Source organism: Chenopodium quinoa, unplaced genomic scaffold (assembly GCF_001683475.1).
Source record: "Chenopodium quinoa cultivar QQ74 unplaced genomic scaffold, ASM168347v1, whole genome shotgun sequence".
Lineage (NCBI taxonomy): Eukaryota > Viridiplantae > Streptophyta > Magnoliopsida > Caryophyllales > Amaranthaceae > Chenopodium > Chenopodium quinoa.
Genome location: NW_018744239.1, coordinates 10,084,214 through 10,111,814, shown reverse-complemented (window position 1 = coordinate 10,111,814; position 27,601 = coordinate 10,084,214). Strand labels below are relative to the sequence as shown.

Genomic DNA, 27,601 nt, shown 5'->3' with positions numbered 1-27,601 from the left:
AAAAGGGTAACTTTTATTGATAAAAGGGTTAACTTTTATTAACAGAAAGGGTAACTATTGCCAAAGAAAAGGTTGATTTAGTGGATATAAAGGATAACTTTTATGCATGAAAAGGGTCACTTTTATGCATGAAAAGGGTTACTTTATGCATGAAAAGGGTTACTTTTATACGTTAAAAGGGTAACATAAGTTGATGTGTTCCAATAATTAAACATGTGCTAATAAAAGTGTCAATCACATTTTCATTAAACTAGTCATAGAGTAAAAAAACAAAAGAAAAATAGTTTAACAATACAAGGTATATTAATTTCGAAAAAAAAATGTTCTAAAAAAGATCTTAAAAGAGTCGTAAGTTAGGTGTCTTTGATCAAATTCTGAATTTGGAGGTGGCAGTGCTGGTTTTCTTTTTCTCTTGCTTTTTTCAAGTCCTCCTTTTGCTCTCTTGCTTCTTCCTTTTGTTACAGCCCTTTTAGGATCAAGAATTATTGGTACACATGTGCTTGTACTCGATGCTGAAGAAGCGTCAGTATTGCTTTGAGTGTTGTCTGCCACATCAGGAATGTTAGAAGCAGCTTCTGCACTTTCTTTCTGAGCAGCACTAGCAAGTAAGTCTTCCACCATTTTAAGACTGTTTCTGAAGCTTTCTTCCATAAATGCTCTTGTATCTTCATTTTCTTGACTTTTTAAGATTAGATTGTAGTATTTCCTCATCAGTGTTTGCCTCCATGGAATATATTGCTGTTTAGGATCCTGATTCTTCAACCTATCCCATGCCTCTGTTTTTGCAAACTTAGTCCATCTTTTTGAAACATACTTGTCTGGTATTCTTGTTACTGAATGAAAATGTAGAATTCTGATGCAATGATAACATAACCATCCAGATGTTCAAAGTTTTTGCAAGTACACCATACAGTTTGGCTCTTTTGTATATAGTTTACTTGATGTGCAGACCATGGCTTGTCTTCTAGTGTTACTTGATAAAGTAGGCATTCTTCATTACTGCCTAACATCTGAACAGTTGTTGCCATAGAGTATCCAAACTCCTCTTCAAAATTTCTAAAGAGTGATAAAGTGAAAACCTGTACATCAAAATCATGTAGCTTCATTTAAATTGCCATATATTAGGTGTAATTTATGTACTTGTCAGTTAACTTTTTACCTGTGCAGCATGCTTTAGCATTCCAGATAGAGGCAATGAAGTGAATGCTATTGACTTGCTACAGGTAAACTCATCATATTTCTCTGTGCTTCTCCAACGATTAGTTGTCTTCTTAAATATGGTATAAAATTCCGTCAAAGTAGTTGCTTTACTTGCTCTGAATCCTATGGCATGATTAGTGCTTTCACTCCTTTGTGACGATAAGATCCCTACTGAAAAGAAATCTCTACAAAGGGAAGGACACCATTTGTCTTTCAACTCATACACTCTTTTGTACCAAGAGTGTTCTGTCAACTCATATTTTTGCAACATTGCTTGCCACTTTGCTTCGAATTCTTGTTCTGTCACACACATCTTTAAGCACTGGTTGAATGCAAATTTGAATTCTTTGTCTTTTTTAAGAGCTCCAAATCTGGTTATGGCATTTTGCTCCAAATGCCATATACAAAGTCTATGTCTTGTATTAGGAATCACCTGCATTGAAAATAGGGGTCACTTTATGCTGTTAAAAGGGTTACTTTTTATGCACTAAAAAGGGTAACTTTATGCAGCTAAAAGGGTAACTTTATGTGAAAAAGGAAAACTTTATTGTCATAGCTCAAATCTGTAAGATGTCAATATAAATCTTTTACCTCCAGTATAGCATTTGCCATTGCATGGTCCTGGTCAGTGAATATTGAAGTTGGTTTTCTATCCTCCATAGCTTTGACGAAGGTTTGTAGTAACCACACAAATGAATCTGTCGTTTCATCCCCAATAAAAGCACAAGCAAACATACAATTATGCCAGTGGTTATTTATGCCAACAAATGGAGCACATATAAGATTATATCTGTTGGTTCTGTATGTTGTATCAAAGACAAGAACATCTCCATATATCCTATAGTCTTCTAGCATCATTGAATCTCTCCAAAAGATATTGCAAATTCTTCCTTCTTTGTCAAACTTCACTCTAAAAAAGAAGTTTGGATCCTCTGATTGTTCCTGACTTAAAATGTTCACTAAAGTTTGAGCATCTCCAGCCTCAATTTGTTCCATTCTTAACCTTGAGCAGAAATTCAGGTGATCTACAACACTATGGCCTATATTCTGTTCTCCTCCAGCCTCTGTAGCCATGTAATTGTAAGTGTCCATTGTAGTTAGACCTGAAGATTTCATTGTTTTGATTGTTACAACTTTTTCCTCTGTCATTTTTCTTTCAGAACGATGCAAATAATGCCACTGTGGCTTTGTTAGCTCGTGGTTATGCTGAATAACATGAGCCACCACCTCAAACTGTCCTTCTTTATTCACTTTTGCTCTTATGCATGCCTTGCAATTTGATCTTGTAATGGATACTTGTCTTGGCTTTCTTGTTTTTACATTTACATCCTCTTCATCAACCATTTCAACTAACTTTGTTTTCTTCTGACCTGAATGTCTCTTTCCCTCAGCAGAACACACATAGTTTTTCTCAGTTACTATTTTTGTGTGTTATTTGAATCTAGTTGTATGTTTTCTTATTGAAAACCCCAGTATAGCAGCATGTTTTTCATACAATTCCAAAATTTCTTCAAAAGTTTCTCTTACCACACCAACAAATGATCCTCTAAGATCTAAACCATAAGCATCAATTGGATTTGTATCTGTTATTTAATACAAACAAATCAGATAATAACCACAGACAGCATAAAAAAAAGGGTAACATTCGTTTGAAAATAGGGTAACTTTTATGCATGAAAAAGGTAACATTTAGGCATTGAAAGGGTTACTTTTTGCATACAATCTGAATTTTCAGCATACAATCTGAGTGTAACATTTGAGCATAAATAGGGTAACTATTATGCATGAAAAAGGTAACATTTAGGCATTCAAAGGGTTACTTTTTGCATATAATCTGAATTTTCAGCATACAATCTGAGTGTAACATTTGAGCATAAATAGGGTCACTTTTAAGCATGAAAAGGGTAACATTTAGGCATTCAAAGGGTTACTTTTTGCATGCAATCTAAAAAGTTCTGCATTCAATCTGAGGGTAACATTTAGGCATAAGTATGGTCACGTTTATGCATGAAAAGGGTAACAATTATGTATTCAAAGGGTTACTTTTTGCATACAATCTCAAAAATTCATAGAAATTACCTTCAGTTGCATCTGATTTGGTTGTTTGTTCTGAATTTGAATCAATTGATTTATCAGGAACCACTTGATTTTCTGCATTATGAATTGCGTCTTCTGCATTCTCAATTGCTTCATCTGCATTATCGATTGCTTCATCTGCATTGTCTGGATTGTTGAATATTGGTACGAATTCATCTCCAAAACAATTAGTTTCTTCTTCTTCTATAATCGATCGATTTAAATCGATTTCAAATTCAGTCTCAATTTGCCTCTGTTTTTGTAGCAATTCGTGAATGAGATTGTTGCAATTTGTTATATCGAAAGTCGAATTCTCCATTGATGATCAAATTCTGCAATTTGTAAGTTTTCTCACTTTCTTTGTCCTTAATTGATGATCGAATTCTTCTATTTGTGCGTTTTCTCACCTTTTTTCTCCTCGATTGATGATCGATTTCTGCAATTTTTGCGTTTTCTAAACTTTTTTCTCCTCGATTGATGTTCGTTTTCTGCAATTTTTGCGATTTCTCACTTTCTCTCTCCTCAATGGATGATTGATAGCTGCGTTTTCTCACTTTCTCTCTCCTCCATTGTTGTTCTGCGTTTTTTTTTTTTATTTTTAGGTATTTGAAATTCTGCGATTTTTTTTTTTTAAAAAAAAGCACGTGCGAAAACCCGATGTACAGTAAAAATACTGTACACCGGGTATATGCAAATGGGTTTGATTTAAAATTAAGAGTTTATGATTTGGCATAGTACTTTTATACGAAATAGCACTTGGAACTTGACATTGTTGAAGAAATTCGCGGCAATTTTTCTCCCAATTTGAAGAAATTCAACGGAACAAATGGTTTGGGGGTTCTTTCCTGTTAACCCACTTTCAGGTTTATATTTCTGTCTTTTGATTCATCTCTATGCTGTTAATTTATTCGCCTTTTGTGAAATAGGGTTTATTTTATTAATTACATAAATTGTTTGTTCGAAAGTTGTCATTTTTAAGAAATTAAAGGGCATCAAAGACTTGTTTTGATGATTTTCTTTGACTATATTCCGATTCTGGATTTTTAATTTTGTGTAAGATGTTTAATTTTCATTTAATTACTAATTAGAAGTTTTTAGCTGCTTAGTTATCGAATGAAACATGAAAAAGCTGTCAAAATAAGGTAAGATTATTTGCTTAAGCAAGTTCAAACATGTCCAATCTTGTTCTTGTTTTCTATGATCCAAGAACAACATTAAACAACTATTTGCTTGCCATTTATCGAGGATAAGATGATTAGCATTTCTTCTGATAAAATTGTATTTGCACCTGTTGATTCATATACTCACTTTAAAGGAATTTCCAATGGTTTATGGCACTTGGCTGACCACGCCAAGGGACATTCTGTGTAGCAAAGAATGTAGTGGAATCAATATGTTCTAGTTCTGGCTGGGGCTCTCAAGAGTTGTTTGGGTTTGGAGAATAGGAGGACTTTAATTGATTTGTGATAGATGTTTTGGAATATGTACCGCCTGTCCTATTACACTCTCATTGCTTTGCTGTTAATCTTTATATTCATTTTCTTGTTGTGAAAATGAGAGATCATTAAGTTGACATGAAAAAGTAAGCTTGGTTTAATTAAAATGAGGCCTTTTTTATATTGCCTTTTTTTTTTTTTTTTCCCTAGTGTATATGGTTTGATGGCACTAGGAGTGCTTCAATTATTGCTATGCTTTGATGTAATAGAAAATAGAATTTTTAGGCCTTGGTTTGTTCACCTTTGTTTCACTTATTTCAGGATAATAAGTTCATATTTGTTTTTTTTTTGAACTAAGGATATTAGGTTTATATAAGGGTTAATAAGTTTAGGAAAAATTAGTTTAGATAAGTTTTGATATTGCTTAATAAGTTCTAATAAATTCAGGTAAGTTTAGATAAGGACAATTAAGTTCTAAAATTCAGATAAGTGAAAAAGTCTTAGATGAATAGATCTCACCATTGTTGCATATACTTAAATATTAAGACACAATCATTGAACATAAATTTGAGAAAAGAAAATGCTCCTTTGGAATAATAGTGCATTGTATCCTTGATTAAGCTTTTGCTAGCTCTCTCACATAGCAATAGATATTTGAAGGAATACTTTTTATTTAGAAATCATTTAAAATAGTACTTTGAAAACTAGTATAGAACCCGTGCAATTGCACGGTTTTAAAAGTTTAAATATTAAATCTTACAAAATTGAAAACTATAATTATTATTTTAATCCACAGTAGTAAAAAACCTATATTATTCATTATTTTATAACAATAATGTGTACCCAATTATCACAATGCTCAATGAATAATAATAATGATGTGTATACACTTATTCAATAGTGAAAGCCTATATTATCACAATAATGTGTACCCATATATATTTATATTACAATATTCAATAATCTGTAGCTATTTATATTCATGTATTTTTGTTTTAATCATGCATGCTAATAAAACATACTCTCATTCTCTCTGTCCCATGATGTTGTCACAGTAGTCTTAAAAATAATTGAGTTTACAACCATCTATATGGTACAACTTATCCTAAAATAAACGATCAAAAGTTGCACCAATATTAATAAAAGTTACCGTGGCATAAATAAAAGTTACGAATATATATTCAATGTAACCCATATCTAAGAGAAGATGTTGTATGAGATCAGACTCGTCATGAGTCCAACTGTCCAATCATCAGCATTAAATATAATATTTATCTGATATCAACACTTTAATATCTGACATCAACAATAAAGTATTTGATATCAAATGTTCAATTTCGATATCAAAATTTAAATATATGATATCAGGAGTTCAATATCATGCAATTTTAGTTGATGCTTTTTTTTACGTATATGTATGATGGGTAGATTCTTATGTATGTTTTAGTTGACTAATAGTTATAAATTGATGTCCTTTATTTAATCAAACTTATTTAGGATTTTATTTGAAGTATATGTAGATTCTTATTTATAATTTGTGCGAAATTTGACAATTATAGAGCAGTAGTATAAATATTTTTTGGCAAAAATTTCACATGAAATCAATATTTTGACAATTTATAGAATATATTACAAAGTATATTTACGGAGTATATTGACATGATATGATGCAATTTTGTTAAACATTATAAACTTTAAGATTTTTTCAATATGTATGAGTTGTGAATAACAGTTTTAAACTTATTTAGTTGATATTTTTCTTAAGTATATGTGAATTAATACTATTTGATCAATATTTTCGTCAATATAATTGTAACTTAGTGAAAAAGATATTTTTGAGATAAATATTTATTGAACAAAAAAAAGTATCCACGCGGCAGATTTATAGAAAATAAATTGTTTTTAAAAAATATTTTAGTATTGAATACAAATACTTTAATTTATTTAGAATAGCGGAAATGGGTAGGAAATTAATAGCCATACTTTGGAGCGTACCAAAGACTAACAATTTTAACTTTGATCGTTCAATTTTCTTTGAGAGGGGTGATATAGTTTAATCATGTTATATGCCATTTAAAAATAAAAAATAAAACTACAAATTTTTGTTATTGTATCTTAGGGTGATAGTATTATGTATATATATAGGTAATAAGATCACTTTAAAAAAAAAAAAGGTAATTAGATCAATTATTTTAACCGGCCTAATCACTATTATTGCATCACTGTTATTAAAATATTATGTCATAATTTGATTTATAAAAGATTTTGTGCAATCAATAATTGAAATGGAACTATATATAATGCAATCAATATATACTGTACGTACTACTATATTTTGTTAACTAATTAATCTTATTAGTATATGAATATATTTTAAGTTATATGAATATACATATACATATATATATATATATATAAAATTACAGTATTATAATAAGATTTAGTTGATATTCTTAGAAGTAGAAAAATAGGCGGGAAAATTTTTAACCACAGAGTGACATATGTCAAGTTGTAAGAATGTAAGTTGAGCATCCTCTGTTTTAGTATATATATAGAATAGAGTGATAGATGGACTCCCTCAATATAAGTCATTACTCTTCTCATGTTTTTAGCTGGCATGTGACAAAAAAGGCAGAGACCAAAAGATATTATCTACATTTGAATACATGATGATGTTTTTCTAACAAATTGTTCTTGCCAAATTTATGTTATAGGAGAGGAGAAGTACTATATATACACAAAGGGAACATACAAAGTGGGCAGAAAAGGTATTTCTGGAAATATTTATTGCATCTTGTGTTATTTAGACTTAGGTTTGCTTGTTATTATGGTAGATATCGGAGTGTTAAATTTATCAGGGCTCAAATTGCAACACAAAGACACTGTCCAAGATTTGGACATGGGTTCAAAGGATACAACATTTCAATATCTTGAATGTAATTTCACCAAGATTAATCTGGTTATATGAATTAAATGAATTATTGGAAGATTGTGGCCCAGACACCAATAAAATAACTTTATTTGCTGTCAATTTTATTTTATGTAATGCCTTTTAGATCCATGTATATGATTTATATTCTATCCCAATACTTGTGCATTGGTCCTGGGATAGCAAATTTAATCTATGTAAGTAGATTGCACTATTTGTCTTTTTCGTGTGGTCAGTCATCTTTGCGCTTGTCCTCATTGTGTCCAGACACCATGTGGCAGCAAACGTTCAATTGGAGTAGTATATAATGTATATTGCTTCCTTATGCTTTGGTATGCTTAAGGGGTATGGGAACATAATATGTCACTTGATTTGTTAGACTTAGACTAGTCCAAAAGTGTACCACTGTATCATGTACGACATTCCACAAATTATCTCAAACACTTGTGTAACACTGGTTTGTAGAGGGAGTGAATTAGGTAATTCTGGGTTGTAAACAGTCATGAACTGGGTTTACGTTCCTGGCAAGCTAGAAATATGCCATTAGAATTAGATTTTTTTTTTTTTTGAATGTATTTCTGGTGAATAGGTTTCTGAAGTTAGAAGTGCTGGAGGCTGTTATCTAAAATACTGAATTTTAGCTATAATTGTTAATATATTCTGCCTGTTTTCTGGCTCAGCATTTTTATTTATTTATTTTTTTTCCCTGCATTTCTCACAGTAGAAGATCTACGCTTTATCTGATGATAAAAGTTTGTACAAACGTTAAGTTTTCCTCTCTGTATTTTCTGTCCTGTGCAAGCATGGTCTGTTCATCTGTATATTGTTTGCCTACACCTGGCCTATTTATGTTTAGTGTGGTGACTAGGTGATGCTTTTTTAAGAACCTTGATTTTTTATATGGGATTTTAGGTATGCAGGTATCTATCGTCATCTTCTTTCCTGGGTAGTTGTTAACATGGTATCTCCATTTTCTGCTTGGAACTAACACTTACAAGTTTAGTTGCATTACGGTTCAGATCCGTGTTTTTTTGGTTTGTGCATAGGTAGAAAATGTGTTTTTCTTCTGAATTTATCAGATGTGTGTTTTTAGAAGTCCAATCAATGACTTAGCTCTTTGGCCTCATCATCTTAACATCTGTTTATTTGACCCCTTTAGGTTGTGATGTGAATATAACAAATGATAAAGGTGTTTCACGTATACATGCTGAGATCATTGTAGATGTAATGGAATCTTTGAAACCTGCTGAGAAGAGATCATCTAGCATCTCCTCCAAAGTTAGGATAAGAGATTGCTCCAAGTATGGAACATTTATTGTGAAAGATTCTGGCATAAAAGAAAAAGTTCATGATTGTCCAGGCAAAGAAATATATTTGAAAGTTGGGGATTTGGTCAAATTTGGCTCCGGAGATCTAACATACAGGTACTGGTCAATATGGTCATTCTTTATTTTTTTATTTTATTTTATTTTTTCCTGTTTTTCTTTTTCCTCTTGTTGTTAGTAGTAATGTCTAAAAAGTTATAGGCTCTCTGATGCACACTTTGATCTCTGCTGCATGTGAACTAAGGCAACATGGTGTCCAGAATGACCTTTACCACTTAAATATTTTTTGCTATGCTATGGTGATTTGGCTGTTTTTCATAGTTAAAGTGACTGCTATGCAGACACTTAAGGCCTCATAGGAAGCCGAGCTTTCTTTTTTTATATAGTTTTAGTTGATACATGTGTACTTGCTCTCTGATTGAAGCTGACAATCATTCTGTTGTCTGTAATTAAAATCCTGTTAATGATCTTCCTTTACTTGATTTTTGACTCCATTGGTTTGTGGTCCCATGAAATCAATCGTTCTTGATGCACTGACTGCTCTTGCTCTCTTCCTAATATTTTTGCAGATTTTCTTATGTCCCACTAAATTTCTACCTTTGCAATTTCACAAGCTCCCAAGGAACTCCTTTTACACAAGATAAAATATCATCTATAGGTTAGTGTTATCCTTTATAGCCATTATTTTCTTCATGTCGGCTTCCATTTATCTTGATTTTAAAATTTGCAGAAATAGCATTTAGCTCTATCCTATGCAGTGTTTGCAATTGTGTTCATTCTAAATTCCCATCAATATGATCTGTGGTTAAGCATGGTCAATTGACAGGTGTTCTTGGGCCATATGCGTCATGATTGACTTATTTGCATCTCTTTTAGGTGCTTGTGTTTCACATGAGTGGACTAAGGAATGCACACATGTACTTGTGGATCCATTCATGCCTGTTACCGAGGAAGTAATTGATATCGTTCTGTCTAAGAAACCTGTTGTACTAAGTACTTGGCTGGAGGTATGCTCGCTTTCTTTTTTATTTTTATTTTTTGGCAGTTACCTAAAAGTTGGTATTGTGGAAACTACACATCGAGACGAATCAAACAAGGTGTCACATGCGTATGTTTTTTTTTCTTATTTATTTATTTATTTATTTATTTATCGAGAGTGTTAGATTCCATTTGCATTAGAATCTATAATGATTCTAAACAGGGTTAACTATTAGAAACAGAGGAAGTAGCTTTCACAAAAGTGGACAAGTAAAAGGTAGTTGCTCACAATATCCAACATGTTTTTGTTACCAGTAGGAACTTGATGATTATTTTAAGACATCCTAGTTTGAAATTTATGACAAACATTGTAGAGCAGTGCAAGTTATAACTTGTGATTGGCTGATTGCATTCTCCGAAATCAACTTAGAATTTTTAACTTTTGACTCCTCTCTTCCCCAACACTGGAGCTGTCTGCATCCCTCTTCTAATAGGTCCAATTGAAGCATGCCAAAATTTCTATCAGAGAATAGCTGGAGTAATAACCATCATTTTATATTTATTACCCTTAGCCATTGCATCCCTGTAAATAAACTTCATCCTTGTAGCGTATAACTCAGCTCTTGAGTTTATTATCCTCACAGGATAAAGTTGTTTTAAAGCCCAGTTAATTTCAGTAATTTTGAGTCAAATATATAACTTGACATTACAGAGACTTAAGGGAGTACATTTGAAGCCATTACCATTACCAAGTTTTTTTGTGATTTGATTAGTTCTTGAAGCTCTACCAAAAAAGAAGATTATGGATTTTGATGTAACTTAAACATATACTCATATTTGTTTTTGTTGATTCTCCTTTTGCAGATTATTGCAGGAACTAGGATACACAGTGAAATTCCAAGTTACAGTCAGTAAGTGTCGAATTGTCTGTCTGATTGTGTTTATATATATGGTGCTTTTATGTGGTTTAGGACTTTAGGTCCAATTAAATGAAATTGATTGTTGTACATTGACCCGGTGGTCCGGTGGTGACAGATACATTCCGACGTTGACTTTGGATGGTGAATCAGTATCGATAGCAGATACCAGGACTCGTGAAAATTGCTTAAAAGGATACACTTTTGTGTTGGGTTCTGCAAATAAGGTGCTTACCTTATGAACACTGCATTATAGAATTTTGATTGAAAATTAATGTGTAGTTAAATGCAAGAATTCAAGGAACCAATTCTATGATAAGGCTTCACTACTTCACCCACCTATACTCCCTCCGTTTTTTTTTTTTTTTTAAAAAAAAAGTATTACAGTGTGAGCAGCATTGCAGACAAAATAAGGGAAAATCGTTTGCTTTGGTTTAGGCATGTAAGACGGAGACCCGAGGGTGCACTGGTACGAAGAGTGGAAGAGTGCCCATGGAGGGGTTAAACGAGGGAGAGGGAGACCGAAAATGACTTGGTTGAAAGGAGTTAGGAAGGATATGAAGTATATGGATGTGCATCAGGATGAGGCATTGGATCGTAAGGGATGGAGGAGGAGGATCTTTGTTGATGATAACACCGAATAATCAAATTTGGTTCATGTAGCCGACCCCACTTATGGGATTAAGGCTTTGATTGATTGATTGATTGCTATTACAATGTGAGCGGCACATTATATTAGTTAGTTTTATTGATTTTAATAATATAAAATGTAAGTGGGGTAGTTGGGGTTTATAAAATTGTCAGAGATGCTCTGGAGTTGATAGTTTATTGAGAAATAAGGGATGTGAGAGGATAGATAATACCTTTTCCGCTTTTTTAGTTGCATGACTTTGTAATTGCGGACTCTTAAGCAATTTTTAGACCAGAGAGAAATAGAGAAAAAAAAATAAAGAAGGCCCATGTGATAGGAGAAAGATAGAGAGAATTTACTAACTAAAAGAGAAAGTGCTGCATTTAAATTGAAACTTCCTTATTTAGAAAGTAATGCATCTAATAGAAAACCGAGGGAGTAATATATATATATATATATATATATATATATATATATATATATATATATAAAAAGGAAGTATGTGTGGGTAGAAGTGGAGACCATGAGAGGAGAGAGATATAATATTAAACAGAATAAATTTTCCCTTGAAGGAAGTGTAATAACACTTAAAAAAAATAGGCCGATTAAGGCATGTGTAACATTTTAAAAAAAACCCGGAGAGAGATAATATTAAACTATATAGGTCAATAAGTTCTCTCGAATCAATTATTGCAAGTCTAACATGATGAATCTACCTCTCATTGCTTAACTTGGTGTTTACAAGCATAATAAATCAAATATGGTCATTGCTCAACTAATTAATTAATAATAGCAAATTGTTGGGAGATATCATAAACCAATTCAAAGTCAATTCAACAAGACATTAATTCCATCTAACCATTCATAAATCCCCTTAGCCTTAAGAACTAAGGAAAATACGATTACCACCAAATAAAGATTGAAACTTGAAAACAAACAATGAAAGAAGAACAAAGAATCTGAAAAATACCTCTAAAATCATGTTTGAAGAAACTTGAATCTAAAGTGCTAATTGAATGCTTGGGTGAAAATTATATTAAGTAAAAGTGCTTAAGAGTAAACTAAAGTACCCAATCAAAGCTTAATTACATAAATTTTCCCTACCCTATTTATAGGAGAGCTAAAATGAGAAATAAAACCCGACCTAAAACAAGTGGGCTAGGCCCCCAAACATCTACGCTATGGTGCTAGGTCATGCTACCCGATCAGGCGAGCATTGCTTTCGAACATTGCTTTTAAAAAAATCAAAGTATCGAGCTCCCAAAACTTGGACCGATGGCGCTTGCCCCATCAGGTGGCTGGGAGCATAAAGTAGACTCTCCTAGCTTCACATAACTAGTGCGATGTCTCGCCTGACCCCCTCTAGCAACCTTGCCCGAATCAGGTGGCTTTCATCACACTTCAACATGCCATAACTTTGTCATTTCTCTTCAGAATTTGATGTGTAACCTATCGTTGGAAAATTCTTCAACCTTAGTTTCTAACCCAACTGGAATTATCTCATTATCAATTGTGACTCAAAAGTTATGACCAAAAGAGTGCACAACAGTCAGATTTTGCACTTCCTTCATGAGCGTCCAAACAATAGAACTTTGTTGCTAGCATCCGGTTGCTCAAATCAAACTCTAAACAGCAAGTACTCCGTACTTAGCCTAGCAAATTCCACAAATCCTCCAAGAATTGTCCAATGTAGTAGAAATCCGGAGAAAAGCCTCCTATTCCTATATAAAATCAATTAAAACACAAGCAACACTAAAAAGATGAAATGTTTGTAGAAAATAGCTCCGAAGAGCTTTAAACCACTTAGTAAATGCTAGGAACGGGGGTAAAACTCATATATAATGTAAGCACATCACAAATAGGAGAAAAAAAATTCAGTTTTAGGTAGTGACGTGTCATCATCACAAATAATGAATATATTATAAAGGCACTCACTTTTCATGAATGCTCTTTGTTTTTAGGGGATTTGGTATTTTTTTTCTTTGGAAAGCTAATTGATCACTAATATTAATGACATCAAGAGTTTCAATCTTAAGATTGAGAAAATCATTTAAAATAGGAAGCTTTTAGTCACAAAGGTGCAATAGGAGATAGAAATTTTCATTCAATGTTAATAGGAAAAACTTTGTGATTACAAAGTTTGTCTTACTCCTTTATAGGTGCTAAGTTGCTAGCATTACCCTAGTTAGCTTCTCCAAACAACCTTTGGATTGCAACTGAATGTACCGAATCAAATTCATCTAATACAAAGTAAAGTTAGAAATTCGTAAATGAGTTGTTGCCTGATCCCATTAGGGGAAGTCATCCTTACAGAAATGAACCAAGATATCTAAAATCTTCGAAAAAAAATCAAAATTGCTAGACAGGGTGGATGGAGGAAGTAAAACTTTTTCACGTATGACTTTGCTAAAAGAGCTATCATAGCTCGAGCCCAATAGGCCGGGCAAAGGAAGTAATAATTCTTCTCATACTACTCCTTAGGCCTCAATTATAATGTTCCATAGGCCTCAACCATACTACTATTTATGTCTCACCCAATGGCGGATCCAGGAATTTGGTAATGGGGGTACGGAAATTAAACCCATTAAAATATACTTTAATTTATGGAGTATTATTGGCGTATAAACTTTGAGTTTTATTTCCAATAATAACAATGTATATTGAGGCAAATAAAATCAAAACCAATAACATTACACATATTTTTACGTATAATTTTTTAAACACACATTTTTTTTTTTTTTTTTTTATGTAATACGAAATACATTGTAGTTAGTACTGTATGTGTAGTATACTGTAAATAAAATTATTTACAAAATAGTATTAAATCTTAATAATTTTTGTAAGGAAAAAAATTAAGGTATGTCAATGACCATTATAATATACTCTATATAATTTGTTTACCGTAGTCAAATTTTTAATTAAGAACCTTTTTCTAACATCAATAAAGATCTAAGGAAAAGTAATTAAAGAATACCTCATAATATTTTTATATACGGAGTACAAGTCTATTAAAAAAATATACGGAATACAAGTATATAAATAATACAATTTTAGTTTGATATTCGGTATAATACAAAAGTGAATAGGCAACACATAGGTAAACAAAAGAGATTTAAATTGGGTATTTGAAAGGGAAAAAAACTGGTAAATTAAAGAGACCTGTTATTTCACAAAATTGGTCTCTTTAATTTAGTGCTTTCAGCCGCTTTCTTATAGCGTGTCAGGCAAATTTTAAATTCATACATAAGAGACCTGTTATTTAAGAAAACAGGTCTCTTTTCTTAACATTTTTATTTTTTATTTTAGAATGGGGGTACAACTGTACCTCTGTGTACCCCCTAGATCTGCCACTGGTCTCACCTACTATAACTAGACCCTCCAAAGAATCGGCTTCATTTTAAGCAGTAAGGAAACTTCTTGATCTTTAGGATTGTCAAACCTATGAGTTTGGAACCCAAGAATTCTCCATGGAACCCACTTAGTCATTATAAGTGGTGCTTTTCAGACCTTCTTGACTTGCGGGTACTTTTGATAAGTAATTTAGTGCTAATTTATACTTGTCAAGTAGTTTATAAGTGCCTCTTGTTTGTCAATTTCCATTTCATTTCTTTTGCAGTATAGATTCAAAGATAGGGTGCAATCATTGCTGGAGGTTGCTGGTGCAAAAGTTCTTTCAATTAACTATTTTGATAATAATATCCAGGTATATTGTGGTGTTTAGCACTTTGAAGATTTATTTTATCACCAATTAAGGATTCCATACCCACCCATAACTTGTGCAAAAATACTGTGTTGCAGGATCAAGTGGAAACCGACAAGTGTTTGGCGCTTGTAATCCCTGCTGATTCAGCTGAAAAATTCTGCCTTGATAGCTCACTGTCTAAAGTAAATGAGATCAAATTGATTTCTGCAGTTTTATCAGGGTATCTTGATCCGTCAATCATCATGTCCTCATCCAGTAAGTTGTATTGACTGTAGATTACCTGGATGCCTTGACCAACTAAAATTGTCTGTCTGAAATCTGTACTGAAGTATTACTGTGTACATATCTGAACCAGTAGGTAAAATTTTTCATTTGAATAGTCCTTCACCTTTCTGTCTACTTGTTTTTCCTTTATAGTTTGTTATTGTCCTTTTTGAAGTCGAAGGGTTTGACTAGCAGGAATACATTTTCTTTGTTAGCCTTCTAGGATTAGTTTGATCTTTTTTGTTATTTTAACTTCATCTCAAGGTTTCTTTTTTTAAATTTTTTTTTAATTTTTAATTTTTTAATTTTTAATTTTTAATTTTTATTTTTAATTTTTAATTTTTATATATTAAAATATATGTATATGAGCAGACGGCAATAAGTACAAGAACAGAGGATAGTTGTCCTATCCAGTCTAAGACAGGGATTACATATTATATCTCAATTTCTTTGTGTTTCCTTCTACTGCTGTGTAACTATTAAAAGCCCCCACTGTTTTTGCCCTCAAAGAAAATAAATAAGCTATTCAATTTCATTACAAAACACCACTTAAAATTGTTCTTGAGAAATTTTGTGCATTCCATTTTAACCATTGGCATCACAGAATTACCATAAAAGCATTACACCATGTCTACTTCTCCTTGGCCCTTCTAAAGCCCACAAATCAAACTTGTAACAGTTCCAAAGCAGTACCAAGGAAAACCTGGTATGCTCCTTACACAGAAAGTTGCCTTCTCAAAAAATACTTGCCATCTTCACAATGAAAAAGGTAATGTGAGGAAATCTTGTTATTTGCATGATACAACATGCATTTATTTATCGAAATATCCATTTTTGGTCTTCTCTTTATTAGTATATCATAAGTGTTAGTTCTACCCAATGCCAAGGTCCAAACGTTTGATCTCACCCTAAGAGGTAATCTAGCCTTCCAAAAAAATTTGTGAGAGCTGGGACAAGAGGGGAAGGGGGGAGGGGTGGGGGAGGATAAGGGTTTTGGAAGATGTTATTGCCAATTTGTGAGTCCCTAATTCTAAAAAGATTGATGTAAATATGAAATATAATATGAGTTTCTCTTAAAAGATCCATCATCGGCTTTTCATGAAACTCTCAAATCTTAAAAAAAAAAAACCAAACTTGTTTTGACTTCCATCTTTGGCTTCAATTTTTTCTGAAGCATTAGTAACAAAAATGATTTTTTCTTGCATGAACACAATGGTGTGTGTGTGTTAATATAATCAATTGATAAACCATGTATGCATGTCTGTTTATTTCTTCTTGTGTATTTAATTAATAAACTATATCAGACAACAAGAGTTGTACCTACTGTATTTGATGATGTTGAAGTATTATTTTTTATTTGGCCACAGTTTTGATGATGTTGAGCTGTTCTAGATTATCATGGTCTGCATGCTAATTGAATTATATTCTACTGAGATAGATTATTAATCTCTTCATCCCAGCAAAATTGCACTATTTCCTATATAGGTTGTTTCATTTTTCTTGTAAACTTCTTATTTTGGCACGGGTTACTATCTCTGGTCACCTCTGCCTTTTTTCTCCACAGTATAAAAAGATACCCTATATCTTTAATCGGATCTACTATCTTATCATATGCACTTTTTTTTTCCAGTACCATTTGCTTATCCACACCACTAATAAATCTCTCTGCAATATGTTAAGGGACAGATTGTTTTATTAATATAGTCAGCCTACTAGTTTGTATTTGTATTCCTTCTTCCCCCTTTATCATAAGTAAGGAAGTTTGGGGAATTATCAAAGAGAGTACTGCCCAAGTTCCTTTGGGAGAATAATTTGCCTGCTTTTGACCAAGATATATACTCTTTCTGCAGTATTAGTCTCTTCTTCATGTTCAACCGACGAGACAGTGGTTGCAGACTCCGATGCAGAAGCAGAAACAGCTACTTCAGATCATCCAAGTATGGCCAATTTAGTTGTTGGACATGCAAGTTATGAAAGTGAAATGCAGATATATAAAAAAAATACTGGTTCTCTGTGTATAGGTGCTATAAGTGAAGAATTGATGATGCAGAATAAAACAAAATATTTCAGTGGAACAGAGGCTACTGACTGCATGAATATTGACAAGAAATCTGCAAATAAAGATGCTTCATCACCAGAAGTTGGTGAAGTTCTGAGTTTTTTGGAGCCAAAGAGGGAAGCAGCCAATGCAAGGAACGATGATTTGGAAAGTTGGAACCTAGATATTCTTTATAGCCAAAATTTAATTGTCAGAAATACTAATACAAATGACTCAGTGAGTTCTGTATCAGACGGTGAAGTTGTTAATTTCAAGCGTTTTAGAAAGGTAAGTTATTAGTGCTAATGCTTCATATCTTTTCTGCTTAAGCATGTCTAAGTGAGTCACTCCACCCCCCCCTGAAAAGCTTCATTCCAATCAATTAAATATACATACTGGTATACTACCTCTAACATAGTCAGATCAACCCATGGAATGTCAATACTGGCTAGTTCCTGAATCCATCATATTTCTGTGCATTCTGCATGCTCTTGTTATTTGTTTTTACTTTTATCTCAAATATACTAATGATTACACAAGTTTGTATTTGTATTTGTTTTTTTTTTTTATTCCCTTTTCTGATTAGTGGGAAGGGTGTGGTGGGGGTGTAGGCAATGAAGAGTGGGGCCACAGGTGTATACGACAGTCCTGATGTAAGTACAGTACAGGTCCTCTGTCTCCAGGTTTGGAGAGGCAAGAGATTAGGGGTTAGGACTATATGACTATCCATCCACTCTTTCTTCCTTCAAGAATTCAAGTATTTTTATTCTGGCTGTATGCTCACTGTCTTAAGAGAAACTGGGGATACTTTTTGGTACTTGGTCCATACCCGGGCCCAAAGTTGAAGGATATGTCATGAATTTTGTTTAATTCTTTGTCTCGTCCACAAAGATGAAAATTTTAGGGCAGTGTTTGAAATTTGAAGGAATATTATCCCTAGATATGGCTGTTGTTGAAGCTTCAAAATTCACCATAAGCGGGTTTTGTGAAAACTTTCTTAATTAAGCAAATCATGAGATTTGGTGCGGGTACATGGCTAACATAGCATCCCCTGTGGTTACACATGTACTTACAATCAGCTAAGGCAAATTTGGCTGGCTACTTAGATATTCTTTGTAGAGGAGCTAGCATCTATAATTTTGCAAAAGAAAGTTTTGCTTTAGTTATCGGCTGGAGAGTTTTTTTGCACAACCGTTCAGAACATTAAGTGCTGTGGCTAGGGAAAAATGCATACAAGGAAGGGATATCTTTCAGAAGCTTTGATTGGTCAGCTATATTTGGTTTAGCTAATTTAGTCTTACTAAAGATGTTCATGTATTCCTATAATCATATTGGGTTATGCTTGTGCTCAGTTTGCTGAAATGATTGTCTATTGTTCTTCTAACAGTTCATTTAGTATTACTTTTAGTCTTTGGACAACAGAACATGTGCACTAGAGTGATTTTGATTAAGTGGTGAAGAGCCATTTCTAGGAACCACATGTTATGTGCCTTCTTTTCTTGTTCATATTCTTGTTTTGATCTCGATATTTGGTTTGATTGCACAATATACATAAATTAAACAATCTTATTATTTGTCATAGGCTGCTGAACTCCAATATTAGAAAATTTTCTATGCATTTGTCAATTATATAATCTCATCATGGGTAGTTTGTTATTTGTTATTGACTGTTAGCTATTTGTTATGACTGCAGACTAACATTCAGTCTGGGAATAGCTTTAGCAACCTTGTTCCATATTCAAAATATCCATATACGTATGTTGCATCAGATCTTTCTCAAATTATTTGATATTTTTACCAACTATTGTTAAATATTTGTTATAATTGCTAGTGTAAAGACTAGGTTCTTTTATATCTGATATCTGCTATGCAACTCTATGCCAGTGATTCTGACTATGATAAGGAAGTAGTTGAATATGTGAAGGATGAGAAAAAGAGGAAACAGATGGAAGCAATGGCAGAGGACTTGTTCAAAAATGAACGGGTGAGTTATTCAATCTCTTGGTGTAATTATTGTGTAAATTAAGCACAGTGATGTTGATATCCTATTACTTGCGGTTTTAGGGATGGCGTCGTGGAGTTGCTGGTTCTATTCAGGAAATGCTGAGTCGTAACTGACGCAGGTTTGATCAATCTTTTTTTTTATTTTTTTTTTTGGCGAATGTCAATTCTACGAGTAAGGGTGAAAAGTACTGTTATGGACTGATTTTCTGATTATGTATTTGTAAATAATTGAATAACAATATTGAAGGAAGGTTGGAAGTTTGATTGAATTTGAGTTAAAGGATACAAGATAAGTAATAGCTTAAGGCTATTTGTCTCCAAGAGTAACTTGAGGTAACCAAGCTCTAACAAGTCTAATTCATCAAAAACATACCCTTCCCATTGCCTTCCCCTTCCCTATATACTACAACTTACTACAAGGAGAGTTGACCACAAAGTCAGTCACTCTTTTCATTACTATTTGTCTTTTACTAATAAAAGTTAAACATTAGAAGTGAAAGGTAAACATTAGAACTTCAAGCTGTCTTGTTACTTCTTATGGTTGCTTCACATGTCTTCCTTGGTTGATGTTGCCTTCATGGGTTGTTGTCACCTTGCTGGCCTTTGCCCCTCCTACTGTAGGTACGGATTTCTGGTACAAGTGGGCTTGGGCCACTTGGGTCTATTGCATGTACCCTATATGGCTATATATAGGAGACAGTCTGCAATCCATGTACAATACTAGTGCGCGTGTGTAATCCACTACCGATTCAAATACTAGTCACAAAGGCATACATTTTCTTCAAAAAAAAAAAAAAAAAAATTAATCAAAATTTTTATGCATCATTGGAGTGAGTGCATGATAAATTACAACTCAATGGTTTTGCACCACTAGTTTTTCTAATCTGACTTTCTCATGTGCTTGTTGTAGTATATATATCTATGCAGAATAACTCAATTCAACAATGTATGTATTTCTCTCTAAGCCACACTATTTTGTGTAGAAGGAACACTTGAAGGCGTGTACTTGAGGAACAAAGACTTGAAGAACATTGGAGGATCTTCCGGTGGATCACTTAAGATTTTGCCAACATCTCACATATATGTTGAAGAGTGACATGCTAGTAAAATGTAAACACTTCCATCATTTAATGCTCCATGTTTGTCGATGTAAGTTATTCCACATGATTTTTTAAGAAATGATGATATCATGTCTTGCTTGGAAATTCTAGGATTGTGTATGTGAAATTAAAGTGCTGTGAAGTTTTCTAGTCAATATACGGCTATAATATGATATCATGCCATATGCTCGTTTGATTGCCAATGTGAGAAGTCTGTAAAATGTGTATTCTCTTAAATTACTTAACCTCGAGTTACTACTTTCTCTGCTTGTCAACTATGATACTCGTTATCAGAAGTTGCCGAGCTCCTAGTGATTAAATTTCTGTTGTGTGTAGTTGTTACATGATAGTATAAGTTTATCCTTATCTGAATTTGCCTCTTTTTTAATAAAAAATTTAGAATTGGAGCTTCAAAGCTGTGTGAAAGAGGGGCTTTAGGATTGTTAAATAACGTAGGAAATGGAGAGATGGTGTGGGTGATAAAATTTGAAGATCACTCATTAAAGTCCGTGATTTGAAGTGATGAGAAGATGTAGTGATGTAGCCCAAAAATTTGAAGATCATTAATGTTCCCATCAACTTTAGACAAAATTCTAATGGCCTTGGTTCTCTCTGTAATGGTCTCCGTATACGTGGAAGGACGAATTCAATTAGCCCCCAAGTCCAATAATTTCGCTTCGGGTTTTAGGGTTAAAGTCCGGTTCACTTCACCTTATTTTTGCTGAACTGAAATTATTTTTACTGAACTGAAATTATTTTTGTTCAACTTAAATTATTTTTACTGAAATGAATTTATTTTTACAAAACTGAAAATAATTTTACTAAGCTGAAATTTAATGAGCTGAAATTATTTTTACTGATTCTCTATTATTTTTTACTTTTATTGAATTTAATTTAATTTTATTGAATTGAACTTATTTTTACCGAGTTGAAATTATTTCATTGAAATGAAATTATTTTTACTAAAATATTTTTTTTAAGATGAACTGAACAAAGCCTTAATATTATTAAGTTTTTTTTTTTTTTTCTTTTGAAACTTAATATTGTTTAGTAGTCTTACCCATAAATCAATTAGTAGCCAACTAGCCATAAGCATGTACAATTTTAATATATGTGTTGTGAAGACAAACTAAAGTAAAACATTAACATGTGTTGCTAGAGAGTAGGGGTGTTAAAAATTGACCTGGTAGATTCATTCGATCTGACCCGAAAAAAACTCGATTTATATTTTGACTCGTATGGACACAAATTAGGATGATTCAACTTTAAAATAAACTTGACGTGACCCGTTCTCACTGAAGCCGACCCGGGTACCCGAATTGGAACTCTACTAGAAAGTTTGCTATTAGTAATTTTCTACTATTTGCCAATATGTCGGGATCTTTTAAATCAGACCAACAATACTGAGTTTCAGGTTAGATTAACTCCGGGTATTTCCGCGACTATCAAAGATGAAATTATAAAAGCGACTAGAGATACTACTTACTTGGTTTAAGACATCTGAATTGTCTTAGTGTGTTCTACAACGTACTAATGAAGTTGTTTCGTATCCCATTACTCGTACTATGTTAAGTTTTCTTAATTATTAATGTTTCATGTTATTTCATGCTTTCATTAAAGATTTATTCTTATGGTGTTCTTATATTCGTGTAGGTTAATAGATAAATTTTTTAGTTTAGACGTAAAATTATTTTATAGATAGAAATTACAACCATGAGATGATCGAACTAAATATTGTATCATTTTTGGTGCCATAAATTCTCAATGGTAGCAATGTACTTTTGCTCATATTCAATGGTAACAAAATATTTTACAAATTCTCCAAAATAGCATTACTTTTTATAAGCTTCTCTAATATGACAATACTTTTACAATTAGTAACTGATTAGCTTAATTAAACAAAAATTAACAATAATTAACAATCTTGTAAAAAAAAAACAATAATTAACAAAAAAAGATAAATAAATACTCCCTTTGTCCCTATTTATTTGCCCCATTTGACTATGCGCGGTCTCCAAGACTCGTTTTAAAACGTTTATATCTTTATTTTCATATACGTAAAAATTATAAAAACATGATATTAATAAAATATACAATGAGACGAATCTAACAAGATCACTCATGACTATATTATCTTATATAGATTAACGGTAAATTATGGTCAAAGTTTTCAAAGTTTGACCCAAAAAATGGCAATGAGGCAAAAATAAAGGGACAAGGGAGTAAAAAGTACAAAGCCCTCTTTCATAGCCACCCCACGCCGCCGGTTAGCTGCCGGTTAGCCACCGAAACCCACCACCACCCTCGATAATCATACCACCCTACTCGCCTGAACCCCATGGATCCACCCCACCCTCGCCGAAACCCTAAAACCCCCTTCAATTATGGCAACCAACCGTCACTGACAATTTTTGGAATCCATCAAATATCTTGCTGTTTTTTCAAATTCCCCCAAATCGATTTCTCAATTAGGGTTCCTTCATTTTTCGTTCCCTTTTCCTTTGTTGCTTTCTCGTTAGCCTTTCAATTTTTGTTTTAGATTTTTAGGGTTTTCGATTTTTCCCCAATTGCCAATCTTCATTGGGTGCAAATTGGTGGTGGTGGATAATGGTGGCTAGTTGGCGGCGTGGGGTGGGTTCGCAGGGTTTAGGCAAGCTTGGTGGTGGTGGATTCTGGTGGCTAGTTGGCGGTGTAGGGGTGGGTTCGCAGGATTTAGGCGAGCTTGGTGGTGGTGGATTCTGGTGGTAGTCAGCGGCGTGATGGTGGGTACGCGAGGTTTATGTGAGCTTGGTGGTGGTGGCTTCGGGTGGCTAGTCGGTGGTGTGGGGTAGCTGACAAAGAGGACTCTATACATTCTTTTAAATTTATCATTTTTTTTTAAAAAAAGTTACTTCGTATCATTTAATTAAGCTAAGTAATTACTAATTATAAAAGTGTCTACATTTTAGAGAAACTTATAAAAAGTAATGCTAATTAGGAGAATTGGCCAAATATTTTGTTACCAATGAGAATGTGCAGAGTACATAGCTACCATTGAAAATTTCCCTTAATTATTTTATCTGTTGAATGGAAATTGCAACCATGAGATGACCGAACTAAAATATGTATATTTTTTTGGTGTCATTTATTGTTTTATTTGTCGGATGGACATTGTAACAATGAGATGATTAAACTAATAATGTTATGAGAACATATTATGTGCAGCAAGACTAACGAAACGCTTCATGCGTCAAAACACAAACCACAAATTAAAAAAAGGCGCGGGTTTGAAGCTCGGTTGAACCGGGCTTCGCGGGCTCGATTAAAAAAGGTGCAGGTTTGAAGCTCGTTTATACAGGATTTTGCAGGCACGATTAAGACTAGACGATATCCTTTAAAGATTGGATGATATCCTCTAAAGACTAAATACTAGTTGATATCCTCCTAAGTGAAGATGATATCCTTACAAGACTAGATTTTATCATCCAACCCGTTACTAATATAATTCAAACACTAGACGATATCCTTAAAAGACTAGATGATATCCTCTAAAGACTAAATACTAGTTGATATCCTCTTAAGTGAAGATGATATCCTTAAAAGACTAGATTTCATCATCCAACTAGTGACTAATATAATCCAAAGACTGGTTGATATCATCCAAAGATTAGATGTATAATCCAAAGACTAGATGATATCCTCTAAAGAGTAAATGATATCATATAAACACTAAATACTAGTTGATATCCTACTAAGTGAAGATGATATCCTTAAAAGACTAGATTTTATCATCCAACCTGTGACTAATATAATCTAAATATTATATGATATCCTCTAAAGAGTAAATGATATCATCCAACGACTGAATGATATCCTCCACAAACTAGTTGATATCCTCTTAAGATATGATGATATCATCCGAATACTAGATGATATCCTCTTAAAATTGATGTTTATCTAACATTGCTTAAAGTGACAGAAGATACAAGAAGTTTATATATGGAATGTGCATATTCAGCAAGTATGGAATGTGCAATTGCTTAAAGTGACAGAAGATACAAGAAGTTTATATATGGAATGTGCATATTCAGCAAGTATGGAATGTGCAATTGCTTAAAGTGACAGAAGATACAAGAAGTTGATTAATTTTTTCGAATCTTATTTTTTTTTTGTCATATATCATCTAACACTTTAATTATTTAAGTTGTATGTATTTAATTTGTCATCTTATTCAAAGAATCTTAAATAGTAAAAGTAAATTTTTCTTTTGGCAGTGTTTAGTCTTTTGCAGCATTATTTTTTTGTTTTTTTGAAAATCATAAACATATTGTATTACTCAAATCTTAATATTTCCTATGTGCAATATCTGAATTAGTCAAATAAAGTTTTATCTTTTCAAACGTTAAAGCTAAAATCATGTTTATATCAATTTTTTGTCAAACCATATATTAATGCTTTGTTTAATCAAGAATATATTATATTATACAACAAAAAGAAGATATCCTCTAAAGACTGGATTATATCATGTAAAATACTGGATGATATCCTCAAAAGAATTAATGATATCAGGCAAATACTAAATGATAACCTTCAAAGACTAGATTATATCATCAAATGTATGGATCATATAAGACCAAGTTATCATATACAACTATCACCATTGACAAAAAACACTTTAATCATATAGGTTGTATATATTTGGCTTGTCATTTAGCTAAAAGAATAACAATTAGTAGAACTACGTCTTTTTTTTAGCAGGCTTGAGAATTTTGGAGTGTTATTTTTTGGAAATCATATATATATTTTATTAGTCAAACCTATTAGAATTTATTCCTATTTCCTATATCAAATATATGAATAAATCAAATTGCATTATCTTAACATTTCATTATTTCACACGTAAATAGCTATTTAAAGCATTTACCTATAAAAAACCTTTACCCATATATAGCTTGAGTCTATATACAGCTTGTGTCTATCTATATAAACCTTTAAGTCTATCTAAATTATACTTACTCTTCTTCTTATTCTTTTTCTTCTTCAGAAGAAGGAAAAAAAAAAAACCTTCCTCTTTGAAATGGAGAATGAGAATTTTTATGAAAACATGGAACATTGCACTGTGAAATGGAGACCATCTTACAGAATTTCGCTTGTAAGATTATATTTTTATCTAATATAATAGTGTTTATATCTTACTAGTAATTAATTTTTTCTTAATGTGTGTTTTCAGCCTCTTCTTGCCAAATGGAAGTTATTACTGCTTTCATTTAAAGATACAGCAAGAGTGTATCGAGGGAACAATGGACGTGCTTGGAACGTCAAGGTGTTGAGTGTGGAAGAAGATACAAGCACTTCTGGAGGATTTTTCATTGATAAAGAGTGGCAGGACTTTGTGGATAGAATTAATTTAGCTGTTGGTACGATGAAAATCTGCATGTGTATTATAAAAATAAAACTTTTTGTATTAGATTTTTTTGATAATAATGGTATTGAAAGACTTCCTACCGAAGCCGAAAATGGTATTTAAGATGTAGTACTATTATTTTGTTTCAGTCTTGAAATGTTATATATTATGTATTATGCTTTATTATTATAGTAAAATAAATAAAATGATGTATCATGTATTTTATAACCTGCTTTATCAGAAATATAATATCCTCAAATATACATATCATATCCGCAAATTACTATATCATATCATCAATTGTGAAAAAAATACTCCTAAGTTAAGATGATATCATTAAAAGGCTAAATATATCATATCCTCAAACAAATTTATCATATCCTGCTTTATCTATTTCAATTATCAAATATATGATTCTCACAATAGAGGATATCTTTTATACATTAGAGGATATGATTCTCACATTATAGGATATCACTTATTCATAAGAGGATATGTCTTCTTACAATAGAGGATATAATTTATACATTAGAGGATATGACTTATTCATAAGAGGATATGTTTTCTCGCAATACAGTATATAATTTAAAGGAATTAAGGATATAATTTACACAAAAGAGGATATGTTTTACACATTAAAGGATATGACACACAACAATGAGAATACCAATTACACATAGAGAATATCATTCAAAAGACTGAGGATACGATTCACACATAAGAGGATATGATTCTCACAGTAGAGGATATTCGTATGTTTAATGAATTCAAAAGCGTTTCAATTAATAAAAAAATATCAGTGTAATGATTTGAGAATAATATGTTTGTGAACAGAGGATATAAGTATGTGAACTGAGGATATAAGAATGTGAAATGAGGATACCAATTACACATATAGAGTATCATTCAAAGGACTGAGGATACGATTCACACATAAGAGGATATGATTCTCACAATATAGGATATTCGTGTGTTTAATGAATTTAAAAGTGTTCCAATTAATAAAAAAATAATATGTTTAAGGATATAAGTATTTGAACTGAGAATATAAAAATGTGAAATGAGGATATAAGTACATCAATTGAGGATATATGTATACAGATGATATCTCTATCATCTATTATACAGATTATTAAAAATATCTTAAATAATATATAATTATTATTAAAAATATTTTTAATAAAATATTAGTATTATTCAAAATATCTTATCCTAAACCAAACGACACATTGTTTCAAAAAAAAAAAAAAACCCTAAACAACATATAACTTGACGCCCCCTTATATATAGTACATTTTTCATTGTCAAAGTTTCATTTCAAATCTATCCTTTTCTTCTCTTCAAATCTATCCTTCAGTATCAACAACCCTAAACCTAATTCTTTCTGCAAAAATGGAAAACAAAAAATCATCACGAAATAAAAAAAGTACGATTCGATTGATACTGAAGGAACTGATATAAAATCATTGGAGATCCAGTTGGGCTATCTCAAGGGTCAGTTACAGGAAGCCATTGATCGATGCAATGCTGAGGAAAGGCTTTGTATTGATTTAACAAAGGAAGTGAACAAGATTGAAAATCTCCTGAAAGAGAAGAAGAAAAAGGCGTGGGAAGATG

The 27,601-nt window shown here is 32.4% G+C and overlaps 3 protein-coding genes across 4 annotated transcripts; 2 read left to right on the top strand and 1 right to left on the bottom strand.

Moving 5' to 3' along the window:
* Positions 1 to 303: 303 nt before the first annotated feature.
* LOC110694381 (protein FAR1-RELATED SEQUENCE 5-like) lies at positions 304 to 2,544 on the bottom strand. The gene is made up of 4 exons (XM_021871550.1): positions 1,792 to 2,544; positions 1,160 to 1,633; positions 1,009 to 1,079; positions 304 to 853 (listed from the first exon to the last, which is right to left on the bottom strand). The coding sequence occupies exons 1-4, from the start codon at positions 2,542 to 2,544 to the stop codon at positions 304 to 306; spliced, it is 1,848 nt and encodes a 615-aa protein (XP_021727242.1).
* A 1,438-nt stretch (positions 2,545 to 3,982) lies between these two features.
* On the top strand, positions 3,983 to 20,856 carry LOC110694481 (nijmegen breakage syndrome 1 protein-like). Of its 2 annotated transcripts, XM_021871657.1 has the most exons (15): positions 3,987 to 4,139; positions 7,427 to 7,480; positions 8,801 to 9,065; positions 9,536 to 9,624; positions 9,843 to 9,973; positions 10,809 to 10,855; positions 10,980 to 11,088; positions 15,109 to 15,195; positions 15,291 to 15,450; positions 17,310 to 17,396; positions 17,481 to 17,785; positions 19,191 to 19,252; positions 19,382 to 19,481; positions 19,562 to 19,620; positions 20,485 to 20,856. In XM_021871657.1, exons 1-14 carry the CDS (start codon positions 4,103 to 4,105, stop codon positions 19,613 to 19,615), a joined length of 1,587 nt encoding a protein of 528 aa, XP_021727349.1. In that variant the 5' UTR covers positions 3,987 to 4,102; the 3' UTR covers positions 19,616 to 19,620; positions 20,485 to 20,856. The 2 variants fall into 2 exon arrangements, with proteins under 2 accessions (XP_021727348.1, XP_021727349.1); XM_021871656.1 differs by having other exon boundaries at positions 3,983 to 4,139; positions 17,310 to 17,785.
* Positions 20,857 to 25,516: 4,660 nt separating this feature from the next.
* On the top strand, positions 25,517 to 26,108 carry LOC110694572. Its single transcript, XM_021871743.1, has 2 exons — positions 25,517 to 25,732; positions 25,811 to 26,108. Exons 1-2 carry the CDS (start codon positions 25,658 to 25,660, stop codon positions 26,105 to 26,107), a joined length of 372 nt encoding a protein of 123 aa, XP_021727435.1. The 5' UTR covers positions 25,517 to 25,657; the 3' UTR covers position 26,108.
* Positions 26,109 to 27,601: the final 1,493 nt, after the last annotated feature.

Coding starts and splice junctions, on each gene's coding strand:
- LOC110694381 (XM_021871550.1), bottom strand. CDS start 2,544: ATGGTTGATGAAGAGGATGTAAATGTAAAAACAAGAAAGCCAAGACAA. Junction 1,634..1,791: donor TGGCAAATGCTATACTGGAG/GTAAAAGATTTA, acceptor TTTTCAATGCAG/GTGATTCCTAATACAAGACA. Junction 1,080..1,159: donor TGCTAAAGCATGCTGCACAG/GTAAAAAGTTAA, acceptor TTTGATGTACAG/GTTTTCACTTTATCACTCTT.
- LOC110694572 (XM_021871743.1), top strand. CDS start 25,658: ATGGAGAATGAGAATTTTTATGAAAACATGGAACATTGCACTGTGAAA. Junction 25,733..25,810: donor CATCTTACAGAATTTCGCTT/GTAAGATTATAT, acceptor GTGTGTTTTCAG/CCTCTTCTTGCCAAATGGAA.
- LOC110694481 (XM_021871656.1), top strand. CDS start 4,103: ATGGTTTGGGGGTTCTTTCCTGTTAACCCACTTTCAG. Junction 9,066..9,535: donor TCCGGAGATCTAACATACAG/GTACTGGTCAAT, acceptor ATATTTTTGCAG/ATTTTCTTATGTCCCACTAA. Junction 9,625..9,842: donor AGATAAAATATCATCTATAG/GTTAGTGTTATC, acceptor CATCTCTTTTAG/GTGCTTGTGTTTCACATGAG.